The 12,036-nt window shown below is 44.1% G+C and overlaps 1 protein-coding gene across 2 annotated transcripts in view; it reads right to left on the bottom strand.

Moving 5' to 3' along the window:
- Window positions 1-9,622, bottom strand: part of EPSTI1 (epithelial stromal interaction 1) — a 108,658-nt gene extending 99,036 nt beyond the window's left edge. The window contains exon 1 of one of the 2 annotated variants that reach the window (XM_014448802.2): window positions 9,370-9,622. In XM_014448802.2, coding sequence (XP_014304288.1) covers window positions 9,370-9,539 — 170 coding nt within the window. In that variant the 5' untranslated portion in view covers window positions 9,540-9,622. The remainder of the gene's footprint in view (window positions 1-9,369) is intronic. The other variant, XM_014448804.2, reaches the window with a different exon arrangement.
- Window positions 9,623-12,036: the final 2,414 nt, after the last annotated feature.

Below are 12,036 nucleotides of genomic sequence, written 5' to 3' on the forward strand. Positions count from 1 at the left end.
GGAGGGGCAGCGGCTTAGAGGGGTAATGGGCAGCACCTGGGAGCAGAGGGGGAATCCCGCCACTAGTGCCTGGGAGCGGGGAGGGGAAACCCGCTACAGGCCTGGGAGCTGATGGGAAACACTGCACAGTGGCTGGGAGCTGAGGGGAAACCCGCCAGAGTGCCTGGGAGCGGAGGGGAAAACCCAGCAGGAGTGGCTGGAAAACCCGCCACAGCGCCTGGGGAACCGGAGGGGAAACCCGCCACAGTGCCCTGGGAGCTGAGGGGAAACCCGCCAGAGTGCCTGGGAGCGGGAGGGGAAACCCAGCAGGAGTGGCTGGAAAACCCGCCACAGCGCCTGGGAGCGGAGGGGAAACCCGCCAAGGCGCCGGGGAGCGGGAGGGGAAACCCACCTCAGCGCCTGGAGCAGGAGGGGAAACCCAGCAGGAGTGGCTGGGAGCAGGAGGGGAAACTGGCCACAGCCCTGTCACAGGGACAGGCGTCCTCTGGAGCCAGGCCGCTCTGAGCCTGTAGGCCCATGCATAGGCCCAGAGCGGCCGAAGTCCGGAATGTCCGGCCTAAGCTTGCAGGTGCCAAGCGTCCAGGGTTGGGGTGGGAACATCCCCAGGACCCAGGCACCTCAAGCTGGCCAGGAACAGGGCGGGAATGTCCCCTGCAGTGAGTGAGCAGACAGCAGGGCCCTGCTTGCCACTGTCTGTGGCAGCGAGGGGCAAGCAGTCCCTTGCAGGGCCCCCACAGAGAGCAGACACCAGGGCCCTGCTTGCCCCTGCGTTGGCGAGCCAGAGAGAAGACAGCAGGGCGCTGCTTGCCCCTGACCCCAGCGGCGAAGGACAGGCAGTCCCCTACAGAGAGCAGACACCAGGGCCTATGGTGGCGTCAAGCAGGCAGGTCCGCAGAGAGCAGAGGACCATGGGGAGCAGGTCTAAGCCGTCAGTAGGACATCCCCTGAGGGCTCCCAGATTGGAGAGGGTGCAGATAAGGCTGAGGGACCCCTCCTTCCCCGTGCACGAATTTCGTGCACCGGGCCCCTAGTCCTATATAATAAAAGGGTAATATGCAAATTGACCCTAACAGCAGAACGACTGGGAATGACTTATCACTATGACACACACTGACCATCAGGGGGCAGATGCTCAATGCAGGAGCTGCCCCCTGGTGGTCAGTGCACTCCCACAGGGGGAGCTCTGCTCAGCCACAAGCCAGGCTGACGGCTGCCAGTACAGCGGTGATGGCAGGAGCCTCTCCTGCCTCCTCAGCAGCGCTAAGGATGTCCAACTGCAGCTTAGGCATGCTCCCTGCTGGCAAGGGGACATCCCCTGAGGGCTCCCGGGCCATCAGAGGGATGTCTGACTGCCAGCTTAGGCCCAGTCCCCCGGGGAGCAGGCCTAAGCCAGCAGGTGGACATCATCTGAGGGGTCCCAGACTGCGAGAGGGCACAGGCCGGGCTGAGAGACCCCCCAAGTGTGCAAATTTTTGTGTACCGAGCCTCTAGTACAGGGGTGGGCAAACTTTTTGACTTGAGGGCCACAATGGGTTCTTAAACTGGACCAGAGGGCCGGAACAAAAGCATGGATGGAGTGTTTGTGTGAACTAATATAAATTCAAAGTAAACATCATTACATAAAAGGGTACGGTCTTTTTTTTTTTTTAGTTTTATTCATTTCAAATGGGCCGGATCCGGCCCGCGGGCCGTAGTTTGCCCACGGCTGCTCTAGTATGTATGTGTGTGTGTGTATTTCAATTTCGCTGAAAAACCCTGACCAATACACAAAGTAAATTGTCTTACAGAATTTATAAAATGCCTCCCAATCTGAATTTGAGAAATAATTTCCCACACAATTAAATATTTAGGTTAAACATTTTTGGAAATAGTACCACATAGGAGATATTATCCAAGATTCTACTGTTAGAACTAGAGTTGTTTCCTTGTGCAAATAAATAATAAACCAATGTAAAAAACAGTATCTGCCTATATGATATCACATTTTAAAATAAAGATTAGAAAGGGAACATATCTTCTTATACCTGTCACCTCCTATTGGCAGTAGAAATCAAAGGGTACAATGGTCCTAAGACTTCCTACTTGGCATAAAAGAATCAAAAAACCTACACATTAAAAATAAAAATGTCTTTGTATGAAAATATTTGAAGTGTTGATTTCTAAGGGTTAGAATTACAGGGGGCTTTATATTATTTTTACAATGTTTGAGTGATTGTAACAAGCAGATATGACTTCACTTCTATAATCAAGAAAAAATATTCCAAAGATTTTGAAATGAAAAATATATTTAAAGATTTAGGGCTCACATTTTCTTATAAGATTAGGTAGCACAGAATTTCTGCTCTCACTGGTTCCATAGTAAAACAATCACTGGGCAATACTAGCCCTAGAGTTTTAATGATGGCAGATGTCTTCAGTTTTTCAAGACTGTAATAGATTGCCTTTTAAGTGTTTATATGGGGGTGGGGGGATTACAAACATTACAGAACAAAGGAACCATCATCTGTTGATTCTCTGATATACAACAGACACTTCAAATGCAGTCTTCTGCCTTTGATTTTTTTTCCTGTAAAGCTTTTGTTTCAGATTTAAATACATTCTGAATAGATGCAATTAACCTTAACAATATGTATAACCTTACAGCACTGTACTGACTTTGAAGTAAGTAACCTACTGTGTAATTGAACTGTTTCTCTTTTTCTCATTTCTGCTACACATCTACTGATTATTATAGGTGTTACATGTTTTCAAGCTTTCATCATCCTGTTGATTTATTGTTTCACTGTTTCAGCTGTCAAAGGCTTTTTGAGAAATGCCCACTCATTTTTGGTGATATTGTATTTGAATAAAAATGATTACTCCCTAAGACTTGGCAGGCTGCAATTTCATACCATACTGAGGAGCGGAATCTAGTGCCAGAGAGTTGGAAATTCATTCTAAGCAGGACCATGATTTTTACCCTCCCGCATAAACAGGAAAGTAAATTTGATCTAATCAAACAAAAATGGCTTTTATTTCCATTCACTCCAATAATCTCTTCTGCCATGCATAGAACTGTGCTTTTCAAACTGTAGGTAGTAACCCACTAAAGGGAAATTTATTTTTAATGAAGAAAAAGAAAAAAATGTCAAGAATTTATCATATACAGCAAGAATCCCACAGAAAATTTGCTCTTATAAACTACTTCTCTATCCAAATCATTTGAAAGCTATAAACAAATGTCACATTACTGTTTCTATAGTACCCCAGCCTATAGGAGTTCTATTTTCTTGATGTGAACATATGACAATTGATAGGAAATTAACTAGTTGCACTTCACTCCTTTCTCCAGCTCTACATCATGTTCAGGATCCAGCCTGTGGTGGGTAAACTCCTGTTTGAATGCTGGTTCTGAGACTTGGGACATCAATTAATTTCTCAAAACTCAGTTTATTTATCTAAAAAGTAACAATGTCTTTATTGTGAAGAGAAAAATTTTTTAAAGTATATAATATGATTAGCACAAGGTCTAGCACATGATTTAGAGTTCCAGACATAAAAGTTTACATTATTGATTGTTATTTTGTTTTTTGTCTCTCAGTTTAACTCTTTCAGGTTGCAACTCATTTCAAGGTACTCAGTTTAACTATTTCAGGTCACTGCTAATTCACTCTATGCTACCAAAGTATCGCAATGCTTTGTCGCATTTCTCATTTCAAAAATAAGTTAAATAGGCAGAGCTCCACTGATTAGTTTGGTAGTAGAGTCTGGTAATCTTTGAGCCATATCATTATCATAAAGTTAGAAAATCATTAAATAGTATTGTGAAATAGTACCTGTTATCTTACAAACTTCCTGAATGCTTATGAGTCCTACGTGGAGACTGGGTTAAATAGCCCCCTAATGAATAGCCACCGATATTGAGCCATCAAGAAGAGTACTCCTCAGCTGGCGGGTGGCTTCGTTGGTTGGAGTGTTGTCCCCTAAACCAAAAGGTTGCAGGTTTGATTCAACTCAGGGCACATACCTAGGTTGTGGGTTCAATCCCTGGTCAGGGTGTGTATGGGAGGCAACTGACCAATGTTTTTTTCTCTCTCCTTTCCTGTCTCTGAAAATTCATGAAAACATATCCTCAGGTGAGGATTTAAAAAAAAGAAGAAGAGTACTCATCAGAATCAATCACAGATGTTTCTCTGCTTGTGTATTATTGTTTCAGAGCACTAAAGGGAACATTGGCATTATTCAGCTCTCCATTCCCAGGGAAAAGGGATAACCTGATGCTTTTATGCTATTTAGCATCTATAGGCAAAGCTTATTTCTCAGTCATATGAAGAGACTGTAGAGAAATCTGGAGCATTGCAGTGAAGGAGAAACAGTAAACGGTTCTTATTGGCTCTCATAAATTTGTAGAAGCTTGAACTCTAAGACTATTTTATGTGGCTAGTTTAATATGTTTGTATTGATTTTAGAGAGCGAAGAAGGGAGACGGAGAGATAGAAACATCCATGAGAGCCCTGGCTTGTGTGGTTCATTGGTTAGAGTATTAGTTACCAGGGTTATTTCCTTTCCAGTAGCACAATAAGCTGTGTAAAGTGTTGGCCCTAGTTAGGTTACTCAGTGGGTAGAGCATCGGTCCATGGACTGAAGGGTCACAGGTTCGATTCCAGTCAAGAGCACATACCTCAGTTGCAGGCTCAATCCCCAGCCCTGGTCAGGGCACATGCAGGAGGCAACCAGTCGATTCTCTCTCACATCAATGTTTCTCTCTTTCTTTCCCCCTTCTTTCCACTCTCTCTAAAAAATCCATGGGATAAAATATCCTCGGGTGAGGATTAACCAAAAACAGGTACTGAAGTTAAGGAAAGCTAGGGAATGTCCCCCGAGTTCCAAGGCAGGAAATGAGAAAAAGGAGGGGTTTCCCCAGTACACATATAAAGCAGTCCATCAGACACAGTGTGGAAGCTGTGTGGTCAGGGGTAGGTGCATCTTAAAGACTCGGTCTGTTTGGGTTCTCCCAGAAGCCGACATCAAAGATACATCAAGATGGGATTAGACATGAGAGATTTCCGGGGGAGAGGGGGGGGTGCCTGTGAAGGATAAAAGGGGAATAAGCAGGAGCAGGCAGGGAAAGCCTTGAGAACATGAGCAGGTCTCATATCTATGAAAGGAAAGAGGGGAGATTGAGAAGAGCCTCACACTGCTGCTATACAGTTCTGAGGATGTTGGGTACGTCAATGGTGAGTCTTCTGGCAAAAGCTGACCAATAGAGGAGTTCCGCATGGGCAGGAATGGGCTGGCACTAGTACCCTGGAATGCTCAGTCACTGGCTGGGAAGAGTGCAGAATAAGTGTGCTCTCAGAGCAAAGGGTGTAATGCAGCGGTTCTCAACCTGTGGGTCGCGACCCCTTTGGGGGTCGAACGACCCTTTCACAGGGGTTGCCTAAGACCATCGGAAAACACGTATATAATTACTTATTGTTTTTGTGATTAATCACTATGCTTTAATTATGTTCAATTTGTAACAATGAAAATACATCCTGCATATCAGATATTTACATTACAATTCATAACAGTAGCAAAATTACAGTTATGAAGTAGCAATGAAAATAATTTTATGGTTGGGGGTCACCACAACATGAGGAACTGTATTAAAGGGTCGCGGCATTAGGAAGGTTGAGAACCACTGGTGTAATGGATCCAAAAGGGTGGCGGCAGAGGCTGTCAATTGGCTATGCCCTTCACAGTAAGTCCTTTTGATGGGGACCTGCATAGCAAGCTTCTCTGGCTGTCACAGAAGCTACTTAAACTCCTGTTGTTAATAAAAATAAATAAATATTTAGTCTTTGTTCCTGGTTTCTGGCATAGAGCTCCTAAAATCATTGGAATTACAAATGATAAAAGTGTGGACGAAAGGGGCCACATGCTAACCTGGCAGGCTCATGGAAGGCCTGCATGGCGGTCTTGCAAACTCAGAGCCCTAAAGTTACCACAAAGGGTGGTCTGAAATTAAGCTTTAACTCAAAGCAGTTATGGTGGGTAGTAACATCCTAGGCCGGGATCTTCACTGACAAGGTCAACCTTTACCTTAACTGAGCCTATCTGTCTTTTTGTATCTAAAATAACATATCCTTGAAATGTCTGGGTAACTTGTAACTTCCCTTTTGCTGGACCTCTTGGGGCACAACCTAATGTGCCTGGACTCCAGGACAGATACCACAAATTCCTTCATTGTTATCATGTTAATTGTTCCTGCACCCACCTAAGTATGTGTCTATCATTTTACTTTTTATCTAATCCCAGGGGTTCCCCCCATACCCCCTACCCCCACCCCCACTTTGTTTTCTCCCGCCTCTCTAGTCCATCACCAATGGATTTCATGTAACCCACCTACATCCTTCCTTTGATTGCAATGTATAAATATAGATGTAACCTGTCATTCTCTGGAGCATTATCTCAATGTTTTGCTTCCCGGCAATTGTCAACAGATTGACTCAAATACACTCACAAAAATTATTTACGGGTTTGAATGTTTTTTTTTTTACGTTAACAAAAGCCTGGATTATATGCTAATGAAATAGATGACTCCTGGTGGGGGCCTCTAGATAGCTTCAGGATGGGAGCTGTTTGCCAGAAAAACCAAACATGTGATTTAACGGTTAGAAGTTCCAGGTCCACTCCCCACCCCACCTCCACCTCTGGGGCATTGAGCTCAATCACACTACCCAGTGATATAATCAATCAATCATGCTGCAGTGGAGCCTGAATAAAAATTCTTGAATGAAAAATGAGGCTTGGGGAGCTTGAACACACAAGGTGCTAGGAGGGTGACCCACCCCGAGAAGGTATAGAAGCTGTACATATATTTGCCCCATGAATCTCTTCCATTTGACTGTTCCTGAGTTATATGCTTTATAATAAAACTGTAATCATAAATATTGTAGTTTCCATGATTTCTGTAATTCGTACTAGTGAATTATTGAGCCTAGAGGTAGAGAAAAGTGATGGGAACCCCAAATTTGTAGTCAGCTGGGAAGAAATGTTGGTAGCCTGGGAACCCCATTGTGGCTTGCTCCTAAAGTCGGGGCAGACTTAGGGCAGTAAACCCTTAATTTGTGGCATCTGTTCTAACTCTGAGCAGTTAGAGTCAAGATTGAATTGAATTGTAGTTATTTGTTGTTGGAATGACATATTTGTAAGGAAAAAAAAAACCACACAACTCCTAATTATACTGTGGACTTGCCACTGAAACATCACCTCCTGCTCCCAAGTCTAGCTCAGGCCCTGGATTTCCTTTATGACACATGTAAAGAATTATTCATGTAATTATCTGATAAGTGTCTGCCCCAACAGTTAGACTGTAAGCTTCTTAGTGCCTGTCTTTTGCTGAGTAGTTATCTGTCCCTATATTTTTAATTAAATATCCAGAGTTAGAAATCCTCTCTTATTATAGGGTTGCCGTGAGGACTGAAAGAGTTAATATATGTCATGCAATTTCACATACTAAGCACAACATGTGTTTGCTATTAATACTGCTCATCTCTAACTCTCTATAGTTCTTAAACTCCTGTAGTATAAAGCAGGCTACAAATATGTTAAGGTAAACTGAATTTGTACATACATGTGTTAAAGTTAACTGTTTAGTAAAATTCCAAAGTATGGGGTTCATTTTCAGTATGTCTTTTCCTTCCAACAGCATCAAAAGGCCACTTTCCAGGTGTAGTTGAAGTATCTGAATGAAGTGAAACCTGGCCTATGTTATGATCACAGGCAAGAGCCTATTGCCGAGAATTGGGTAAAGCAAGATAAAAATCCCTTCCAGAAAAACCCAGGCCTTAGTCTTATACTTATGTAGCTATGAATAAGTGAGTAAGATGTTTACAAACAAGCAAACTACTGAAAGGAAGGGTAAAAAATTATTTTGGATTAGAAGTTTGTGGGAACTTTTTCCTCTTTAGTTCTGTGTAGATAGCTTGTGATATTTAAAGACAAGATAAAATTACCAACTAAAAATAACTGGGAAAGCCAATATGTATTAGTAAATATACTTGCAACTATTTAAATCCAAATACAGTCAAGAACTCAGCCTTGCCTTGGAGTCTACTAGTAACGGTCCTCAGGAATCATTTTAAGAGACTACTTTAAAATCTATTTATTTATATTTATATGTGAGTAGGTGGGTGTTTTAAGTCAGTATGCTTTTACAAGGCACAAACACTCCACCTCAGGATAAGAGCATAGCACTAGGTCAATAAACATGTTCAATGAATATAAGGCCATCAGCACCCAATATTTTACTGGATATTTATTTGTTTTGTACCTAAGTAGATGATTTTTAATAGAAAACGAAGCATGGAGAGGGTGTTTATCACCAACCTGAAACTAAATGCCCATGACCTCTGATACATTAAATGCTACAGCTTAAGGAGATGTAGGTTACTTGAAATTAATGAGCTTCTATTTGAGGAGAAAAATGTAGCAATCTCGCATTGAAACCACCTAGCTCATCTACCTCAACTAAGGTTAACCCTAAACTGAATAATATTAAAAGCCTGGTACTTATGAATTCTCCCTAAAGTTAAGGGATGAAAGAAAATCTGCTTATTGGTCATAAGGTTATATATTGTTCCTTAGCAACCAGCATTTGTCTTTCATGTGACTGGAAGTTGATGAAAAGAGGGAACTAGGAATGAAGCCATTCGGACAGTTCCAATTCACAGAGGCAGCACTTCAAAAGCAATAATGTCTTTACAAATCATACTGTTGAGTTACAGAAGCTCATTTTATTGGGCAGAAAGAGAGAACCGCTGACACTTTGCATAACAAATGTTTCCAGGATACCAACTGCAGTCCCTGAACCAAAGATCAAGAGTAAATATGAAGAGCACTTATCAATGTCAGGGACAGGCACTGCACTCACTTCCCCTGGTCCTAGTTTCGTTGGGAGGCGGCACTGGGAGCAACCCCCTAGCGCATGCCCCCTTCTCCCTGACCTTGCAGCTGATGTGGAGACAGCATTTAGGGCACCGATGTTTGATACAGTAAGACATTTTTTTCTAACGAGTATGAGTTCTGAAGATACCTGGAAATTAGGAAGAAGCCAAGGCAGTTTTTCCACGCCCAGTATTTCAATCCTGGAGCCAGTCACCAGAATCAGGAGACTGTTGGTCTTGAAAGGAATAGGGGCTCAGATAAATATGTAAAGAACTCACACATTCCATTTACATGTGCTTTTGTTTAGGCAAATGAACTTCCTTTCTCTCAAAAACCCTGTTATTGGGCCCCTGTGGTTTCAAACTGTACTGATGAAGAAGGTAGGTGTCTGCGGTGGGTAAGTTTGGGGTCAGGCTCCTGCCCCCTCCGCCCCTCCAAGGGGTGTTGTAAAATACTTACAGCCTCTGGTCCGCCTGCCCCGGTCCATCCCGAGAAGGGGTCTCCGGAGGAGTCGCCTCCAAAACCTGCCGCGGGCCTGGCAGCGGGTCCGGCTCCCGACGCCGCACAGAGGGGTCCCGGGCCGGGCGGGCGGCGGGGGAGGTGCCCAACACCCTGCTGTGGGTGTACATGGCTCCCTCCGCGGCCGGCCCCGCTGCAGGAGACGCTAAGCGAGTCTCGAGATGCGATTCCGAAGAGCAGGGGCAGCGGTTTTAACAGCTGAGTTTCGATTTCTTGCTACCAGCTGCAAACTGCGCCCGCCCCGGGGATTTCCTTCCCAATTCGTGCTCCAGTCTGGCACCCCCAACCTTACTTATCACAGGTACCAGCTCTGGCCGCGCCCGCCCCGGTGCTGAGTTGAGCTGACTTGGCCTCTACGGGGGAGTCTGGTTAAAGTCTCACAACCAACCTGAGAGGATAATAAAGGTAACTCTTCTGTGAGTGAGTAGCCGCAAGGTGGCTAGAATCCTGAGAGATACTTGAGGGACTGTTGAACAGGTAACCCTAATTTGAGGTTACTGCTGGGTATTTGAGACTACAGACCTTCAGATGCCGGAGATTAGGCCAATATTTACAATCATCTAAGCAAAGATTTGCCTGTATCAGTGATGGCTGCTCTTTGGTTGTTGTGCAAGTACTTGGAAGTTAAAGGAAATGGAAACTGAAATCAAAAGCAGAGAAAACACACAACGGGAGAAGCAAGCTGAGGGGTAGGGCAGAGATGATTCTCCAGGCAAGCTTGCTAAGTAATTGATTAGACGTCAGTAAATGTTGATTCGCTACCTGCTCTGTGCAAGACATTGTGCAGTGATTCAACTACGGTGTGGGGATTTTTTAAAATATGGATTTGCAAGATTCTGCCCCTGTAGACATTGAGGCATTTTTACAAAGCTCTCAGAGAATTCTGATGTGTGCTGGATTGATCACCCTGGTCATAAAGCTGGCTATACACAGATGAGAGGAGGCTCTTCCCTCACATAACCTGTATTCTAGGGGACAGGTAAACAGAAGCTAATGCCACCAGGGAACAGTGAAATAACAAGAGGATGTGGTGAAGCTAGTGAGTGCTCAAGGAGACTGGGGATTAGCCTGAGTAATTCAAGAAAAAGGGACATTTGAGAATGAGCCATGAAAGACATAGGAGTTCAGCAGGAAAGAGACACAATGGCAGAGGCTTGTGGCTTAAAATGGCAGGATGTATACCTAACTCCACGTGGGGTAGTGTAGCTGGAGCACCCAGCCCAGCCTGCAAGCCATTCAGGAGCTGGATTGCCTTGTTATATGATGGTGCTTAGAATAGAAATACATGTTTGACAGCTGGTGACAGAATGAAATTGAAGCACAGGCAGGGTAAATGTATGGGTAGGACAGGGGGAGAGAAGGTAGTGGCAAGGAACAGGGGGCAGGGCGGGGTGGTAGGAAGGGAGGGAGGAAGTCAAAGGTTTGCATGGCACCTAAGGCATTAGAGCTCTATCAAGTAGGCCAGGGGTTCTCAAACTTTTACAAGCATCAGAACAACCTGGAGGGTGTGTTGTAACAGACTTCTGGGCCCTAACCCTTGAGTTTTTGATTCAGTAGGTTTGGGATGAGGCCCAAGGATTTGCATTTCTAACAAGATTCCAGGGGATGCTGCTGGTGCCAGGACTGCCTTTAAGGCCACTGCTATAGGCACTGTGGAAGACAGGGAAGGTTTTCAATGGGGCAGTTATGTAATAATATCTATCTGCTAGCAATGTAAAAGGGAGAATGAAACTAAAACTGAAATCTGGGAGATAAAGAGCCCAGTTATTATAATCTAGGTAATAAAAATACAGGTCTGAGCTAAGGGAAATAGAAAGAAGGGGGCAAAATCAAGACATTCCCAGTTAAAAATTAACACAATTAAACTTAAAAAAAAAGGAAAGAAAGGAAGAAGAAAAAAATAGATGCAAAGGAGAACTGAGCAACAGAGGCCCAGAGGGAAGGGGAGACCATTCCTACAGTACTTTGACCCAGCTTTGCCACATCCTAGACACATGACCAAGGCTAAGTCTCTTAATTTCTCAGAGACCCAGTTTCCACATCTCTATAATGTGAAATGAAGTTACAATACTTACTTTGTTGGGTATTGTGAGGAATAAAGACACAATCCACATTAGTGGTTCTCAAATAGAGTTTATTTTGTCTCCAGCAGACATTTGACAATGCCTGGAAGCATTTTCTATCCTGAAGCCTAGAAGGGATTGGAGGTCAGGCTGCTTCACTCACTCTACTTCCCCATTCACCCTACTTCTTTCCCCAGCCATTGCTGTATATTGCACCCCCCCTCGCCCCCCAAGAACCCTGGTAAAAGGTTAGCCCCTGCTCTCACATCAATGCACACACCAAGTGAGAGAATGGGTGAGTGATATATAAGCGGGTAACTTTCCAGCAGCCTAGAGGAGACTGCTAGGAATGCTGTAAAACACCCACAATGCACAAGGCAGCCCCCACAACAGAGAATCATCCTGCCCCAAACATCAATAGTGCTGAAGTGAAAAATTCTGATTGACAGATAATATGCCTATATTAGAGCCCCTATAATTTAATGGTGCTGTTTTTATGGCGCCTTTAAAGTTTTAGTTTTGTGAATAGATCATTGGCAGAACC

Source organism: Myotis lucifugus, unplaced genomic scaffold (assembly GCF_000147115.1).
Source record: "Myotis lucifugus unplaced genomic scaffold, Myoluc2.0 scaffold_7, whole genome shotgun sequence".
Lineage (NCBI taxonomy): Eukaryota > Metazoa > Chordata > Mammalia > Chiroptera > Vespertilionidae > Myotis > Myotis lucifugus.